General features: G+C 38.2%; 1 protein-coding gene across 1 annotated transcript; it reads right to left on the reverse strand.

Moving 5' to 3' along the window:
- Nucleotides 1-16,935: 16,935 nt before the first annotated feature.
- On the reverse strand, nucleotides 16,936-17,439 carry LOC141628565 (uncharacterized). The gene has a single exon (XM_074441690.1). It carries the CDS (start codon nucleotides 17,437-17,439, stop codon nucleotides 16,936-16,938), a length of 504 nt encoding a protein of 167 aa, XP_074297791.1.
- Between the last annotated feature and the right edge of the window lie 2,678 nt (nucleotides 17,440-20,117).

Consider the following 20,117-nt stretch of genomic DNA (forward strand, 5'->3'; position numbering starts at 1 on the left):
CAAACTACTTACAAATTCTAAGGTTTATAGCTTAATAAATCGGTGACACTCATGACCGGTTTCATTTAGGATGTGAGTAGTACTCCTTATATGGCATGTAACATCAATTTGCATAAGCATGAAATTTGTCTCTTATTGCCTACATACACTCGGGTTTGTGGCGGTGACACGTGTGGAGAGGCGACCCTTCCTTTATGTTTTACTCCTATTAGTCTCACATTAGCCAAATTTGCCTTGTTTTGACCAACTTATTCAACTACATTCCTATATGGCCTACCCTTGCCAAGCTAGTCTTGTTGCTACGTTTCGGAAGCCTTGTTGTGGTCATTTTATGAAGAATGCTTTTGTGTTGGAAGGAAGGTGAAGAAAAAGAACAAAAAAAAAAACAGTTGTGAAAAAAATATGACAAAGAAAAAAAAAGGAAAAGAAATGAAGGTGAAAAGGAAAAAAAAAAAGAGTGACATTCTTTCTGCTCCTATGTTGGTTATATTCATTATTTGGGGAGTAGTATTGATTTTGTGAAGGAGTTTATGCCACACTTGGCATTATGCTTAAATTTTGATGTTGGTTTAGAAGTGGAATATCCTTATTTTTGATTGTGTTCGGTGCTAGCTTGACTTTTACCTCCACATATCCAAATCTTTTTGCCCCTTCTTACCCACTTACCTCACCTCACATTCATATATAAGTCCTCGGCATGTGTTTTGGACCTCGTTTGGTTGGAGTGTATGTGTACGGTTACTAGAGATATCTATCATGTTCATTGCATGCATGCTTTTATAGGTCGTAGTTAGGTGAGTGACTTTTTTCTTTCTCTCTTACAAAATTTGTACTTACCTTGTGCTTATAATGAGAGATGAGTGACCCGTGAGAGTCCGACATAAACACGGTTTTGCAAGGTCGCCGGTTTGATAGTTTTCGGTCATTAGTTCAACTCGTTTGCATTTGGATTTTTTTTTGTGCTTTATAGCTTTGGAATTCATTCCTTAGCATGGGTAGTCTCTTGCATTAAATTAGTTTAACGAGTCTTTTGTATAGCTAGCTCTGAGTTGTATGCCGCTCCATTAGTCCTGTTTTCTATCTTGTTTATTGCTTGGTTGGGGACAAGCAAGGGTTTGGTTTGGGGATGTTTTATGTGTGCCTTTTATATGCGTCTATTCACATGCTTGGCACACATTTCTAGTTACTTATATGATTATTTCATTCTATTTCCTCCCGTATTTGCTACTTTGGGTGTATTTCATGTTTCTTGCAGGTTTAAGATTCGTTTGTGCATTTAGAAGCCAAATCCGTTCAGTAAAGGAACAAGATAGAAGCTTGGAAGAGTCTAGACGAGCTAAGGAGAGCAAGGAATGATGTTTAATACATGTTGTCTATTGACGTGCTACTATTGTCGATAGACTTGCCTCTCTATGTCGATAGACAGAGTATAATATGTCGATAGACATTGTCAATCGACACAGGAGAACGTTTTGGAGAACTTTCAGCTCTGTCGATTGACTTCTATATATACTGTCGATCGACACTACACCTAGGTCGATCGAGTAAGTAGACGGACATACATGTTTTGCTCAATTTATTTGTTTTATTTGGACCTAGTATAAAAGCTCTTGTAATCTTTTAATTAGGTTACACTTTTACACTTAATTTTTATGCAAGCAGACTGTTAGAAACATTACTACGTAGAAACTTTCTCAAACTTTTAGATCTAGATTAAATTCTCCTCTCTACTTTGCTCGTACTCGGATTTATTTTGGTAATTAATAAAATCTCCTCTTTCGTTCTTCTTATTTAGTTTGAATTATTTCTCTTGCGTTCATCGCTAGTTTTAGTTTATGTTTATTTCTCTCTTGATCAATTTAATTATGTATCCTTTTTATTTCTCATCTATTTTAACTATTGTTATCAATTTCAATATGAGTAGCTAAATCTCTTGCTAGGATTTAAGGGATCCATGGAAGTTAAGGGTTGTTAATTAGGCGATTAGGTTAATCAATTTTATTAGTCTTTATTGTTAATTGCAAAATTAAATATAGGAATAGTAAATTAAAGGCCACAATTGGTTATTTGATTTGGTAAATCATGACCTAAGATCGAAAGCCTGGTAAGGATTAGACCTGTTGTAAACATTAGAGTGCCCTAGTAAGTTGCGAGAGCCCGCTAGGAGCATTTTAGGGCGAATTGTGCTCCGAGAGGACCTTTTCACTACCTTTTAGACCAGTAATTGAGACTGACTTATGACCCTACCTTAGACCCGCGATAATCCATGGTGAACCGACGATCCTAGTCTTCTCTCCTTATATTTTCACAGTTTTATTTCTCTCTTTTAATCTTTTTTATTTAATTGTTTTAGTTATTATTCAAACAAACAAAATCCCCCATTTGTGACATAACAAACTTGAATTAGCAAATAGATTATCATATGTCTCCCTGTGGATACGATCCCGACTTCCCTAGTTATGTTAGTTAGAGTATAGTTGGTTACATTTGATTGGGTTGCGACAGCCTCATCACACACCAACACGTAACAATCATTCTCAAAGCATGTCATACGTATAATTACTTTTGTCCAACTTCTACATGTTATCACATACAATATGGACAATTATATCATGCAAGAATCCTATCAACTATGCAAATTAAGGTTTCAAAACTCATCATATTCAAACACGCAACACTCATACAAATAATTGCATTTCACATGAGACAATCCTCCACTCGTATCATATATACCTCACTCAAGTAAACAATTCCATTTCATCCTTTCAACTATCATATATTATTATACGTCAAACGAAGGGTTATGTCACGCAAGAAAAGAAATCTATAAACTCGTATCAACACATACAAAACCACGTCATGCGATAGCTTGCCAACTTAACAATGCACACAAGAAATCACACCACATTGAACTTCACGTTTCCCGACTCATAACCACCCACGTAGTGACCAACCGAAATAATATGATCTAGTTTTGAAATGAGGGATCCTACTCACCCAAAACCTACCTCCTGTTGTACTCATGTCAGTTCATTTTATTAGACATTTGGTGAGCCGGAGTCGTATGCTCCCAAAGATAGTATTTATAACAATTAAAACCTCTAACAAAATGATAGTATATGGTAATAAGGATCGATCCACGGAGAAGGCGATGTAATTTATGGGAATTATAGTATAGAAAATAAGTAACCAATATGGGGGGGAATTTAAATGATTGAGTAACTAAATTAGATATTAAATAAGCAATTGAATGAAGAATAATAAATATGAATTCATATGGTTTAACGGTCTCGGGGTAAGAATTTCCACAAACTGATTATCAAATTGATCATAGACAAACAACTTCCAATTGACTCTTGAGCAAACTATCATGGGAACAATTTCCCAATTCCTTTGTAATATTATTTGACTCGAAACGCGATAATCAAATAACCTAATTATCAAACAACCTAATACACGCGATTAAGTTTAATTCAATAACGGCAAGAACGAATAAGGAACGATAGAAGTGACGACCAATAAAACATGCGATTATTAGTTCAAATCACAAGGTAATTCTCTCTTTAACCTAGATATGATGAAACGCACCCAATATAAAGCCAAAGATCATCACTTTATCTAGCGAGGTTGAAAAATTAAGGATTCATTCACTAGAATAACAATAGATAGATAATCGTGAAGATTAGTTAGCTACTTTAATCTAAACATTCAACAACCGTAAAATTTGAACAAAGAATTAACAATACTCAAGATAAAAGGAAGATGAATAATAGTCTCACAATTTGAATAAATCAGATGCTTGAAATATTAATCCGAGATAAAAGGATTAGTTGCCAATGTCTTTCTTGCTAGGAAAATACTTAGGGTTCTTGTCTCCAAAAATAATGCGTGGTAATCAATAAAAGAGTCTAACCAAGTACTTAACCTAATTATAATTAGTCCTCATTAATAAAAATAATAATAATAATAGCTGATAGTTCGAAACAAAGGAAACAAAATACAGGTGTAGCTGATATGCGGGCGACCCGCGCCTGACCCCGCGACCCGCGCGAAATCCTGTAAAAGGGCGTGCTTGCTTTGTCTTTTCCGTCTTTTTTTGCTTGACAATGGGGTATGTCCTTGCTTTATTTCTTCACATGTTGGCCCTTAGGGTACAAAGCCATATGATCCAAGCCAAAGTTGTTGGCTTAACTCCTGCATCCTAACCCAAAGTCGATAAAACCACAAACCCAAAACACACTACTCACTAATGCACCCAATAAATCCCTAAATAAGATCATCATTGACAAAAGGGAATTTCATGTAATTATACTCCAAATAACCCACTTATGCCATGAATACTCGCATAACTCACGACTCTTAAACCCGTACGAAATACGGCATATCAAACTTCCCCACGCTTAGACCTTTGCTCGTCCCCGAGCAAAACTCGGAAACATAAACAATAGACACACCTAAGGTCTTAAAAGAGAAGCATGGAAGAGATACGATCAAAAGTAACCACATAGCATCTCTCACTCGCCCTCCTTATATCATCCCTCCAAGATAATGACAAAGGTAAGTTCAAAAAAGTTCCTGCATTTCAGCAAAACACGGCTCATACCATCACCAACAAGCTTCACTTGGCAAGTATATATGTCTACGCCCCTTATTTCTCCGACCTAGACAACAACAAAAGTTCTCATGGCCACAAAAATGATTCATGTCAACAAGCAACCTAACATGTCTAAACAACACATTAACCACATGCCATGAAAAAATTCCTAGACGCCTCTACTCCTTAGCTAGCATACTACCAACAACCGCATCAGCAAGGTGCAACCAACAACAACGCACCACGGTCCTCCTCATCTTAGCCACTAGTCCTACCCAAACAACCCTCTTTAGCACCCTTCTTATGACGCCACATCAAAAATGGAAGAACTTAGTGCTATTTTTTTTCTTATTTCTCTCTTTTTGCCTAGAGCGTCCGCCCTTGCGGGTTTTCACTCTAGCTATTTCCTCACACTAACTTTCGTGGCACGCATCTCGATTTTTCATTTTAACCGGAGCGCCCTTTCGGGTTTTCACTACATCCTCGGCCACTTTTCCCATTTTTGCCTAGGTGCCCTTTCGGGTTTTCACCTAGCCGGGTATTTCTCTTTTTTGCCTTTTTCTTTTTTTTTTTAATTTTTTTTGTCTTTTTTTTTGATGAAAATGCAATAAAATACGTAACAACAATTACAAGTAAAACGATATACAATGAGTGTAACTCCCTTCCCCATGCTTGAAAAACACTTTGTCCTCAAAGGTGTGAAAATAAGACAAAACAAATAGAAGGAAAGGGAGCACCTTATTAGCTTAAGAATGTGAAAAGGAAGTAGCGCCACGTGAGTGAGCCTCACGTGCCGTTTTCCTAGCCAATCAGGCCTCCCTTCTAGCAGCTAGTTCAGCATAGAATTCCGAAGAAGGCTCCACGTACTCTCCTGGATATCTCTTCAACTAAAACTGGTTCACACACCATTTCATCTCAGCACAAAGACGTGAATTATCTAAGCTTTCTTCTTGCATATCCTCCATCTTCTCCCTCCACTCACCCCACCTCTCAAAATCTGACGAGCGAGATGGACCGACCACCTCAAGAGGAGAAGACACAAATGGTGACACTCATGGTAAAGCTTGCCCAGAATCTCCGAGCTCTACATCCTGTGGAATGAAGAAATGAGCCGGAGTAGGTTCTAACGGTAGTGGCCGACCCTCTCTGTCTCTAGGTAACCGCAAGTAATAACGATGATCAGTGCCACTAGTCCATACATACCCCACAAAATCAGAAACCCACATAAGCATATCACAGCTCTTCATCAACTGCATACTAATAGAGGTCTCTCCTGCAACCACATCTTCAGGATCCTCAATTTCAAAGTGACGAGCAAGTAAAGTAACCATGCCCCCTCAGTGGAATATTTCCAGAAGCAGTTTTTTAGTGTTTCTCACACCCAGAAAGAAAGATCTCCAGCCAATCCGGGTGGCTGTGACTCTCGAGCATCATTGCCCATAAATATTTCAAATTAGCTCGGGAAAGATGTGTTGGTACACCCTTGCATAAGATGTAGAAGTCAATACTCTATGAATATAGCGAAGGGCCGGATGTGGAATATCAGCATTTTTCTCACCCGCGGGACGGAATCCTGCTCCCCCCGTAATAGCCTTCCAAAAAAGCTCTTACTCTAGTGGGCTAACTTTTGACACTCTCCATCCCCTTTCTCATCAATTCCTAAAATCTCCCGTAATTTCTCTTAAGTTAGCTCCCTCTCCACTCCGTCAAGGTGAAAGGTGATCCTAGGTGGGTCATCATCTCTGTGTATTTGCAAGGTGGAGAGGAATTCTAAGGTAAAACTCCAGAAAGTAGGCCCAAACAAACCCGAACAAGCAACTCTTCCACTGAATCTTCAATCCCAAGCTATTCAGTGGCAAAGGGATCGACAAACTTAGTAGCCATAATAACCCTATCATAAAAAATTCTCCACACTTTCTTATGCTGAGCACTCAAATTTTCACACCCCATAAAATCAACAACCGATTTCTTTAGCTTCATATTACCCATAACAACAATAATCAACAACCAAAAAACAACTCTCAGCAACTTTGTTAATGTTCAGCAATAAACCGACTCAGATGGGAGCAAAAGACCGACGCAAATTTCAGCAATAGACCAACTTAACTTTCAGCAATTAATCCAACAATTTCAGCGAGAGTCTGACTTATATTTCAGCAATGAAACCAACATAATGCATAGCAACTAGATTGACGGAATTTGCAGCAATTAGACCGACACAATTTCAGGAAGAGACCATCTTAAATTCAGCAATTAAACCAACTTAATTCCCAGCAAAAGACCGACACAATTTCAGCAATAAGACGGACATAAATTCAGCAGGAAGACCGACGCAATTTCAACAATAGACCAACAACCCTCCAACACGATACACCAATTCAATACTCACCGACTAAGCAACAAAATCCTTCGAACTTCACAATACCGAGTACCAGGCAACAAGAACATAAAAATATACACACTTTCTAAAGAGTAGACTAGATTGAATTCAAGTTAACTCAAAGAAAAGAAAGGGTGAAATTTCCAAACAAACCTTGAAAAAGGGACTGAAAATTGTTGAGACGGTCTCGAAACCAAACCCGAAGACCACCAGAACGACAAAATAACCGGACAAAACGCCCCTTTTCTGCGTTTTTTTTTTCTTCGAAATACTGAACCCCAATTTCTAGGGTTTTCAATATAATCTCGTTTTCTGTGATTGGAGCAACAATTTGAATAATAGAGGATAAATTTGTGAAGAAACTGTGTTGTGTATGCGTCAGGGATGAAGAGTAGACGAGAGACAATGGTGAAGGATGAAGTTGGAAAATGTAACAATGGTGAGGGAAAAGGGAAACGATCGATAGATTAAGGAAGGGTTTTTGATATTTTGTTTTTTGTTTTTATTATGAAGATAGAATAAGGAAAATACGACTTACCACTTCCAATCTGAAGCCCGAGCGGGCGGGTCGCCTCTGGGCCTACGGGCCGCAGCTTGGTCTGACCTTGTTCTTCTTACGTCGCCTTTTATTTTAGTTTTTTTTTCTTCTAGTCACCCTTACTAATCTCACTCAAGGACGGGACTTCTTGATTCTCAAAAATCAAATTCCAACACTCAAAGACGGTGTAACATTTTCCGACCTGACAAAAAAACACAGTTAGTATAGAAAAGCAATTAAAAATAAATGAAATAAATTAACTTGAAATAGAAAAATACTAAAAAAAAACATAAAAAGAACCAGGATTGCCTCCTGTAAGCGCTTTTGATTATATTCGTTTGCTCGACTTAGGGGCGAGATTTAATCTTCATAAGTAGGATCGTACAGAGTCAACTCTCCACCGTCTCAACTTGGAACCCCTCGTAGTAAGGCTTTAATCGTTGGCCATTCACTTTCAAAACATTGTTAGTAACCAAACTACGTATCTCAATAACTCCATGAAATGCCACATCCGTAATGACATACAGTCCAACCCAACACGACTTTAATTTACCGGGAAATAGCTTAAAACGGGATTGAAAAAGGAGTAATTTTTGACCAACAGTGAACTCCTTTCTAGATATCATCTTGTCATGCAATAATCTCGCCTTTTTTTTGTAAATAGTTGTATTCTTATATGAGTCATTTCGAATTTCCTCAAGCTCTTGTAACTCCAATTTTCTACTCTCACCTGTTCCTACCAAGCTTGTATTGAAACTCTTCACTGCCCAATAACCTCGATGCTCTAACACTACTGGTAAATGACACGGTTTACCAAACACTAACCGGTACGAAGACATACCTCTGGGCATTTTATAAGCGGTACGGTATGCCCACAACGCATCTTCCAAGCGTTGACTCCAATCCTTGCGATTGGCATTTACCGTCTTCTCTAAAATAGATTTAGCCTCTCTATTAGACACCTCTGCTTGACATTAGTCTGCGGGTGATAGGACGTCGAAACCTTGTGGGTAACATGATACTTATTTTGTAAAGCACCAACTGTTCTATTGCAAAAATGCATCCCATAATCACTGATTATAGCTCTCGGAAATCCAAACCTAATAAATATGAAAGACTTGATAAAATCTGCAGCCACTTTAGAATCTTCAGTCTTAGTCGGTATTGCTTCTACCCACTTTGATACATAATCAACAGCAAGTAATATGTAAATAAATTCCGAGGAGTTAGGGAACGGTCCCATGAAATCAATCCCCCATACATCGAAAATTTCACAATATATAATGGGGGTTTGAGGCATTTCATTGCGTTAGGATATATTCCCCACTCTTTGACAGTTGTTACAAGACTTACAAAACCCATGAGCATCTCAAAATAGATGTGGCCAATAGAAACCACAATCGAGCATCTTCTTTGTTGTTCTCTTCGACCAAAAGTGGCCACCACATGCATGAGAGTGATAAAAGGTGAGAATAGAAGTCATCTCACTCTCAGAAACACACCGTCTAATAATTTGATCAGAGCAAGGCTTTCATAAATGTGGGACATCCCATAAATAGTATTTCACATCACTGCGAATCTTATCTTTTTGGGCTTTAGAAAACTAAGCAGGAAACCTGTTAGAGCCAAATATTTAACAATATTAGCATACCAAGGTTCTATAGTACGTAAAGAAAATATAGTTTCATCAGGAAAAACTCCATTTACCCCCTCCCCCCCCCCCCCCCCTAAACCTTGGTCATGGTCATCATTCCTTACCAACCGGCTCAAGTGGTCTTTACCGGACAAATCGCCCCTTTTCTGTGTTTTTTTTTTCTTCGAAATACCGAACCCCAATTTCTAGGGTTTTCAATATAATCTCGTTTTCTGTAATTGGAGCAACAATTTGAATAATAGAGGATAAATTTGTGAAGAAACGGTGTTGTGTATGCATCAGGGATGAAGAGTAGACGAGAGACAATGGTGAATGATGAAGTTGGAAAATGTAACAATGGTGAGGGAAAAGGGAAACGATCGATAGACTAAGGAAGGGTTTTTGATATTTTGTTTTTCGTTTTTATTATGAAGATAGAATAAGGAAAATACGACTTACCACTTTCAATCTAAAGCCCGTGCGGGCGGGTCACCTCTGGGCCTACGGGCCGCAGCTCGGGCTGACCTTGTTCTTCTTACGTCCCCTTTTATTTCATTTTTTTTCTTCTAGTCACCCTTACTAATCTCACTCAAGGACGGGACTTCTCGACTCTCAAAAATCAAATTCCAACACTCAAAGACGGTGTAACATTTTCCGACCTGACAAAAAAACACAGTTAGTATAGAAAAGCAATTAAAAATAAATGAAATAAATTAACTTGAAATATTAAAATACTAAAAAAAACCATAAAAAGAACCCGGATTGCCTCCTGTAAGCGCTTTTGATTATATTCGTTTGCTCGACTTAGGGGCGAGATTTAATCTTCATAAGTAGGATCGTACAGAGTCAACTCTCCACCGTCTCAACTTGGAACCCCTCGTAGTAAGGCTTTAATCGTTGGCCATTCACTTTCAAAACATTGTTAGAAACCAAACTTCGTATCTCAATAACTCCATGAAATGCCACATCCGTAACTACATACAGTCCAACCAAACATGACTTTAATTTACCGGGAAATAGCTTAAAACGGCATTGAAAAAGGAGTAATTTTTGACCAACAGTGAACTCCTTTCTAGATATCATCTTGTCATGCAATAATCTCGTCTTTTTTTTGTAAATAGTTGTATTCTCATATGAGTCATTTCGTATTTCCTCAAGCTCTTGTAACTCCAATATTCTACTCTCACCTGTTCCTACCAAGCTTGTATTGAAACTCTTCACTGCCCAATAACCTCGATGCTCTAACTCTACTGGTAAATGACACGGTTTACCAAACACTAACCGGTACGAAGACATACCTCTGGGCATCTTATAAGCGGTACGGTATGCCCACAACGCATCTTCCAAGCGTTGACTCCAATCCTTACGATTGGCATTTACTTTCTTCTCTAAAATAGATTTAGCCTCTCTATTAGACACCTCTGCTTGGCATTAGTCTGCGGGTGATAGGCCGTCGAAACCTTGTGGGCAACATGATACTTATTTTGTAAAGCACCAACTGTTCTATTGCAAAAATGCATCCCATAATCACTGATTATAGCTCTCGGAAATCCAAACCTAACAAATATGAAAGACTTGATAAAATCTGCAGCCACTTTAGAATCTTGAGTCTTAGTCGTATTGCTTCTACCCACTTTGATACATAATCAACAGCAAGTAATATGTAAATAAATTCCGAAGAGTTAGGGAACGGTCCCATGAAATCAATCCCCCAAACATCGAAAATTTAACAATATATAATGGGGGTTTGAGGCATTTTATTGCGTTAGGATATATTCCCCACTCTTTGACAGTTGTTACAAGACTTACAAAACCCATGAGCATCTCAAAATAGATGTGGCTAATAGAAACCACAATCGAGCACCTTCTTTGTTGTTCTCTTCGACCAAAAGTGGCCACCACATGCATGAGAGTGACAAAAGGTGAGAATAGAAGTCATCTCACTCTCAGAAACACACCGTCTAATAATTTGATCAGAGCAAGGCTTCCATAAATATGGGACATCCCACGGATCACTGCGAATCTTATCTTTTTGGGCTTTAGAAAACTAAGCAGGAAACCTGTTAGAGCCAAATATTTAACAATATTAGCATACCAAGGTTCTATAGTATGTAAAGAAAATAAAGTTTCATTAGGAAAAACTCCCTTTACCCCCCCCCCCCCTCCCCCTAAACCTTGGTCATGGTCATCATTCCTTACCAACCGGCTCAAGTGGTCTTTACCGGACAAAACGCCCCTTTTCTGCGTTTTTTTTTCTTCGAAATACCGAACCCCAATTTCTAGGGTTTTCAATATAATCTCGTTTTCTGTGATTGGAGCAACAATTTGAATGATAGAGGATAAATTTGTGAAGAAACGGTGTTGTGTATGCGTTAGGGATGAAGAGTAGACGAGAAACAATGGTGAATGATTTACGTGACCGTGTCGTTGTACGCCCAATCAAAACACATTTATAATACTCAACATACAACTAGTTAGTGGTAAGTCGAGGTCGATCCATGGGACGGTGTGCTTTGGGTTCTAAGTCTATCTATCTCAATTTATGCTAGTGTCACAATTTGTTTGGGTTTGTAGTTGTGTTTTTAGACTAATAAAAGCAATACAGTATAATAAACAATGAAGGAAGGATGTAAACAAATGGCTAAAAGTGCTAGGATATCATGGGGTCATACGGGATTCATGGTGTTGATCATACAAACATGTTTACAATTATATGCAAGCAATTAGTGTTGTGGGGGAACCGAGTTGGTTTATGTCTTACGGTTCATAGGAAGGGTTGGGTCCCTTGAGCGAATCGATTAGATTGTACAACACCTACAAGTCGACTTACTTTCCTCCTATTCAACTTCTATGCATGGTCTAACAAGACTCGAGTTGGTTTATATCTTACAAGTCAAGTTGAGTAGATAAGAGATGGTTGTAAATGCAAGGATTCATAGGCTTAGCATTTCATCAAACATAACATGTGCATAAAGTTGACATCACAACAAGCAAGCAAATTAATCATGGAATCATATTAGATTAAGCATGAATCATTCCCCATGTTTGTTTCCCCTAATTACCCATTAATCCTAGCTAAGTAACTACTCACTCATGATCAAGTTTAACATGTTAATAAGGTTGTCAATCATACTAACAAAGCCAAACATGATGAACAAGTAAGAAAGATTAACAATAATTAAAATAAGGATTAAGAGAATTATACCTATGGAGATTCCAAAATAATAATGCAAAGAATAATAGAAGAACTTGATGATTGATGGAAGGTTGTCAATCTCCTAATAATAACCCAATAATCTTCAATTACCCAAAAGTGATGAACTTGAATAATAAACTTGAACAATAATTAAGGAGAGATTAATGTGAGATTTGTGGAAAGATTGAGATTAATCTATTCTAATCTACTCCTAATCTAATCTAAGAAAGCTTGATTTAATCTAAGGAAACTTAATAAAAGGATCCCCCTTTGATTATTTACAAGTGGGGTATTTATAGTAGGGATTCATTAGGTTAACTAAGGCTAAATTATTACACTTTTGAGTTTTAAGCAGGGAAACGCCGGTATTTTTCGAAGGATGGGCATCTTTCACGGAGCTTGAAGAAACGAAAGTTTGCTGTAAGGGAATCCGGGCGTCCGAGGGGGAAGACGGGCGGATTGTTGAGGTGGTGCTCGGGCGTTTTCATGGGAATCCGCTCGGATTCTCTGGAGGAATCCGGTCGTCTTGATGCTGGGACACACGGGTTGTCACTGCAAAACGGGCGGGTTCGTGGGAATCCGCTCGTCTTCTTTGACAGCGTCTACTTTCCTTTTATTCTTATGGGATTGGTCTTTAGTTCTTGCTTCCTCTTCATACTATTCCATCAAACATGGTCAAATAGCTTCCGAATATGCACGAAAAGCGGGAATTTACGCCTTATTGTCTCCTTTTCTACAAAACATATGAAATGCGATAGAAAAGCAAATAGGAAGGTTTTGACGGATAAAATGGCCATGAAATGTTATAAAAGTATGCAAAATAGGCTCAATTAGGGGACTAAATGTGCACAAATAATGTTCACATCAATGATGAAGTTAAAAAATGTAACAATGGTGAGGGAAAAGGGAAACGATCGATAGAATAAGGAAGGGTTTTTGATATTTTGTTTTTTGTTTTTATTATGAAGATAGAATAAGGAAAATACGACTTACCACTTCCAATCTGAAGCCCGTGAGGGTGGGTCGCCTCTGGGGCAACGGGCCGCAGCTCGGACTTCTCGACTCTCAAAAATCAAATTCCAACACTCAAAGACGGTGTAACATTTTCCGACCTGACAAAAAAACACATTTTGTATAGAAAAGCTATTAAAAATAAATGAAATAAATTAACTTGAAATAGAAAAATACTAAAAATAAAAACATAAAAAGAACCAGGATTGCCTCCTGTAAGAGCTTTTGCTTATATTCATTTTCTCGACTTATGGGCGAGATTTAATCTTCATAAGTAGGCTCGTACAGAGTCAACTCTCCACCGTCTCAACTTGGAACCCCTCGTAGTAAGGCTTTAATCGTTGGCCATTCACTTTCAAAACATTATTAGTAACCAAACTACGTATCTCAATAACTCCCTGAAATGCCACATCCGTAACTACATACGGTCCAACCCAACACGACTTTAATTTACCGGGAAATAGCTTAAAAATGGATTGAAAAAGGAGTAATTTTTGAACAACAGTGAACTCCTTTCTAGATATCATCTTGTCATTCAATAATCTCGTCTTTTTTTTGTAAATAGTTGTATTCTCATATGAGTCATTTCGTATTTCCTCAAGCTCTTGTAACTCCAATTTTCTACTCTCACCTGCTCCTACCAAGCTTGTATTAAAACTCTACACTGCCCAATAAGCTCGATGCTCTAACTCTACTGGTAATTGACACGGTTTACCAAATACTAACCGGTATGAAGACATACCTCTGGGCATCTTATAAGCCGTACGGTATGCCCACAACGCATCTTCCAAGCGTTGACTCCAATCCTTACGATTGGCATTTACCGTCTTCTCTAAAATAGATTTAGCCTCTCTATTAGACACCTCTGCTTGGCATTAGTCTGCGGGTGATAGGCCATCGAAACCTTGTGGGTAACATGATACTTCTTTTGTAAAGCACCAACTGTTCTATTGCAAAAATGCATCCCATAATCACTGATTATAGCTCTCGGAAATCCAAACCTAACAAATATAAAAGACTTGATAAAATCTGCAGCCACTTTAGAATCTTCAGTCTTAGTCGGTATTGCTTCTACCCACTTTGATACATAATCAACAACAAGTAATATGTAAATAAATTCCGAAGAGTTAGGGAACAGTCCCATGAAATCAGTTCCTCATACATCGAAAATTTCACAATATATAATGGGGGTTTGAGGCATTTCATTGCGTTAGGATATATTCCCCACTCTTTGACAGTTGTTACAAGACTTACAAAACCCATGAGCATCTCAAAATAGATGTGGCCAATAGAAACCACAATCGAGCACCTTCTTTGTTGTTCTCTTCGACCAAAAGTGGCCATCACATGCATGAGAGTGATAAAAGGTGAGAATAGAAGTCATCTCACTCTCAGAAACACACCGTCTAATAATTTGATCAGAGCAAGGCTTTCATAAATATGGGACATCCCACGGATCACTGCGAATCTTATCTTTTTGGGCTTTAGAAAACTAAGCAGGAAACCTGTTAGAGCCAAATATTTAACAATATTAGCATACCAAGGTTCTATAGTACGTAAAGAAAATAAAGTTTCATCAGGAAAAACTCCCTTTACCCCCCCCCCCCCCCCAAACCTTGGCCATGGTCATCATTCCTTACCAACTGGCTCAAGTGGTCTGCAACCACGTTCTATGCACCTTTCTTGTCTTTTACCTCAATGTCAAACTCACTTAGGAGGAGAATCCAATGAATTAATCTCGGCTTGGCTTCCTTCTTCGTCATCAAGTGGTGAAGTGCAGCGTGATCTGTATAAATAACAACTTAAGTACCAAGCAAATAAGAACGAAATTTTTCTATAGTAAACACAACAGCCAACATCTCCTTCTCAGTAGTAGAGTAGTTGCGTGTGCATCATTAATGGTCATAGATGTGTAATGAATAACATGGGAGGCTCTCCCATTCTTTTGACCCAGGACCGCTCCAAGAGCATAATCGCTCACATCACACATGATCGAAAAAGGGTGAGACCAATTAGGGGACTGAAAAATCGAAGCAGTTATAAGACGGGTTTCAGCTGAACAAATGTCGTCTTGCAAGCCTCATCAAACACAAAGGTAACCTCCTTTTGCAGCAACTTGCACAATGGTTATACAATCTTGAAAAAATCTTTAATAAACCTTCTGTAAAAACCTGGATGTCCAAGAAAGGAGCAAACTTCGCGCACATTAGTTGGATAAGGTAAACTCTTAATTGTGTCAATTTTGGCTTTATCTACCTCTATTCCCTTACCCGACACAATATGCCCCAAAACTATACCCTGATCAACCATAAAATGGCACTTCTCAGAATTAAGCACAAGGTTAGTTTCAATACAACGCTTTAAAACAAGTGATAAATGATTTAAACATGCATCAAAAGAATCACCATGCACAGTAAAATCATCCATAAAAACCTCAATGAAATTCTCCACATACTCGGAGAAAATACTTATAATACAGCGTTGAAATATTGCGGGTGCATTACACAACCCAAATGGCATGCTATGATACGCGAATGTGACAAAAGGGCATGTAAAAAAAGTCTTAACCTGATCTTCAGGAGCAATGGCTATCTGAAAATAACCTAAATAACCATCCAAAACGAAGTAATATGCTTTTCCAGCAAGCCTCTCTAGCATCTGACCAATGAAAGGGAGGGGAAAGTGGTCTTTCCTAGTTACCGTGTTCAGTCTACGGTAATCTATACACACCCTCCACCCATTCTGGACTCTAGAGGGTACTAAATCCCCATCTTTATTTTCTATCACAGTGACTCCACTTTCTTATGGACAACCTGAGTGGGGCTAACCCACTTGCTATCAGAAATAGGATAGATCATACCTACTTGGAGAAGTTTCAATACCTTCCTTTTAACCACATCCAACATAGGAGGATTCAACCGCTGCTGCGGTTGCCTTACCGGTTTTGCCTCATCCTTCAGTAGAATCCGATGCATGCAAGTTGATGGACTTATGCCTTTGATATCGACAATAGTCCAACCTATAGCTTTTTTATGCTCCTTCAACACCTCCACCAACCTCCTTGTTCCTTGGTGAGCTTACTAGAGATAATTGTAGGCAATGTATCTCCCTCACCAAGAAACACATACTTTAAGTGATCAGGGAGCGGTTTCAACTCTACAATAGGTGCCTTCAAAATAGATGGTAACAATGTTTCACTAGGCATAGTTAGTGGCAAAGAAGGTGGTTCCGTGTGCATGAATGACACTCATGTCAACTCAGTAGCTCTTTCCTACAGGTTATTATGAAATAAAACATCAAAATCATCTTCTACTATACCGTTCTCAATCACAACCTGGTACTCATTTGGATTGTCAATAACAAAGTTATCCTGCACTAATAGCTCAAACACATCAATAAGACATAAAGAATGGTCATCGGTGGGGAATTTCATAGCATCAAAAATATTATATTCCACCACTTGACCATCAAATTCCATAGTAAGAGAACCGCTAAAAACATCAATTTTAATTTTTGCAGTTTTCATAAATGGTCTCCCTAACAGTATAGGGGCAGCATGTCTATCGTGCTCCATATCTCACACCTAAAAGTCAGCAGGGAAAATCAACTTATCAACCATAACTAACACATCCTCAACTATTCCCTTTGGATAAACATTGGGCCGATCCGCTAATTGAATGACAACATTTGTTTTACTCATAGGTCCAAGTTTTAATGACTGATAGATGGAATGGGGAATCACATTGATCGAGGCACCTAAATCTAACATAGCGTTATGAATTTTGGTGTCTCCAATAGTGAAAGGTATTGTGAACATACCCGGGTCTCCACATTTAGTGGTCAATTTTTGTTGAAACATTTCCGAGACATGTTCACTTACCTTAACCTTTTTAACTCCCTTAAGCCTATTATTCCGCTTGATAGTAGAAAGTTCTTTTAAAAACTTTGCATATCGAGGGACACTTTTAAGCAACTCTAGAAGGGGAATATTTACCTCACATTTACGAAAGGTTTCGTAAACATCATTGTCATGCTCCTTCTTGCGAGTATCCTTTAATGCTTTGGGAAAAAGTTGGTGTGGGCTCATAAATCTAGACCGGTGGGTCCTTAGCAATCAAACTAGACACCACTTTATCTTCCTCAATCACTTGTGAACTCCCATTATCTATCACAAGCTCATCTTCCTCTTGGATTACAGCTTCTTTAGGTTTAGCTTTAAGCTTCTGAACTTCTACCAATTGCCATCCATTTCTCAAGGACACTGCACTTACATTATTCCTCAGATTCTCTATCGTTTGAGATGGTAGAGCACCCGATTGTTTAGCTTCCAACCGATTGACTGCAGTAGCCAGTTGACTCACTTGATTTTCAAGATTCTTAACATTTTGCTTGTTGTCTGCTCTATCTTGAGTAATACTAAGAGTAAGAGCCCGAATCATATCCTCCGTGGACATTGATGAGCTCGGTGGTGCTTGCTCAGCTGCTTGTTGTGGCACTTATTGAGTGAATTGTTTTCCTTGTGGTTGCTAGAGAAACTGGCCTCTAGGAGGGCCAGATAATAGACCAGCTTGAGAATTTCCCTAATGAAAGTTAGGTTGAGCCTTCCATCCTTCATTATAAGTCTTGGAATATGGATCCCATTTCCTGTTATTTGTAGTACTCTCCTAAACACCGTTCACCTCTTCCTGACCACTTTCTTGAACGTATGGGCACAAATCGTTAGGGTGACCCTCAGTAGCGCATATGCCACAAACAGTAGCCATCTGTTTCCCAGATAACATGTCACGGAGAGTGGAGACAATATTATCAACCTTTTCCTCCAAGCCAGGACTAACACCTATAACACTCACTCCTCTTCGTGATGGTCTCCTCTCAAACCCTCTAAAGGTTTCAGCTAGCTCTGAAATAACCTCCCAAGCCTCATCTGGATTTTTGTTGGCTATATTTCCGCCATAAGCAGAGTGGATCATATGGCGATCATCTTGGTTCAGTCTACCACAAAAATACATGATGAGATCCTGGTCAGAATAACTATGGTAAGGGCAACTAGCATAGAGCTTCTTAAATTTCTCAAGGTACTCATACACAGTTTCCCCGACTTGTTGTTCAATATTACCGATGGCTCTTTTCAGTTGAGCTGATCGAGAAGGAGGAAAATATTTCTCCAAGAATGCCTTTTTCATACCTACCCAAGTAGTGATACTTCCTGGTGGTAGATAGTTTAACCAGTCTCTCGCATTATTCTTCAAGGAGAAAGGAAATGGTCTCAATTTCAACTGCTCATCAGTAATAACAGGTGGCTTCATACCAGTGCACACAATATGAAAGTCCGAAAGATGCTTATTCGGATCCTCAATGCTCATCCCACTAAAACTTGGTAATTGATGTATCAAACCAGATTTCAGTTCAAAAGTAACTCCATCATCCAATGCTGGAAATGTAATGCACAATGGTTCAACGACAAGATTTGGAGATGTGAGCTCCCTTAACGTTCGAGTCTCCCTAGCCATATTCTCAGTAGTAACAGGAATTTCTGCTGTATCTGAATCAGAGTGTATATCCTTCTCGGAATCTGGGTGCTCGAAAACCACTAATAAATCTTCTCCACTTTGCCTTAACCTGAAAAGTGTGCGTTCAATCTTTGAGTTGTAAGGATCGAGTAGTTGGTCAGAAGAACGAGTATTAGGCATAAATTAAAATAATAAAATAAAGTCTACACTAATGAAACACAAAAATTAACAATTGCCTCCCTTGGCAACGGCGCTAAAATTTGGTGAGCCGAAGTCGTATGCTCCCAAAGATAGTATTTATAACACTTAAAACCTTTAGCTAAATGATAGTATATGGTAATAAGGATTGATCCACAGAGAAGGCGATGTAATTTATGTGAATTATAGTACAGAAAATAAGTAACCAATATGGGGGGAATTTAAATGATTGAGTAGCTAAACTAGAGATTAAATAAGCAATTGAATGAAGAATAATAAATATGAATTCAGATGGTTTAAAGGGTCTCTGGGTAAGAATTTTCACAAACTGATTATCAAATTGATCATAGACTAACAACTTCCAATTGACTCTTGAGCAAACTATCTTCGGAACAACTTCTCAATTCCTTTGTAATATTATTTGACTCGAAACGCGATAATCAAATAACCTAATTATCAAACGACCTAATACACGTGATTAAGTTTAATTCAATAACATCATAAATGAATAAGGAATAATAGAAGTGACGACCAATAAAACACGCGATTATTAGTTCGAATCACAAGGTTATTCTCTCTTTAACTTAGATATGATGAAACGCACACAATACAAAGGCCAAAGATCGTCACTTTATCTAGTGAGGTTGAACAATTACAGATTCATTCACTAGAATAACAATAGAAAGATATTGTGAAGATTAATTAGCTACTTTAATCTAAACATTCAACAACAGTAAAATTAGAACAAAGAATTAACAATGCTCAAGATAAAAGGAAGATGAATAATAGTCTCACTATTTGAATAAATCAGATGCTTCAAATATTAATCCGAGATGAAAGGATTAGTTGCTCATGTCTTTCTTGCTAGAAAAATACTTAGGGTTCTTGTGTCCAAAAATAATACGTAGTAATCAATAAAAGAGTCTAATCAAGTACTTAACCTAAACATAATTATTCCTCATTAATAAAAATAATAATAATAATAGCTGAGAGTTTGAAACAAAGGAAACAAAACACGGGTGTAGCTGATACGCGGGCGACCCGCGCCTGACCCCAC

This window comes from Silene latifolia, chromosome Y, assembly GCF_048544455.1.
Source record: "Silene latifolia isolate original U9 population chromosome Y, ASM4854445v1, whole genome shotgun sequence".
Taxonomy (NCBI): Eukaryota; Viridiplantae; Streptophyta; class Magnoliopsida; order Caryophyllales; family Caryophyllaceae; genus Silene; species Silene latifolia.

Coding starts and splice junctions, on each gene's coding strand:
- LOC141628565 (XM_074441690.1), bottom strand. CDS start 17,439: ATGAGCCCACACCAACTTTTTCCCAAAGCATTAAAGGATACTCGCAAG.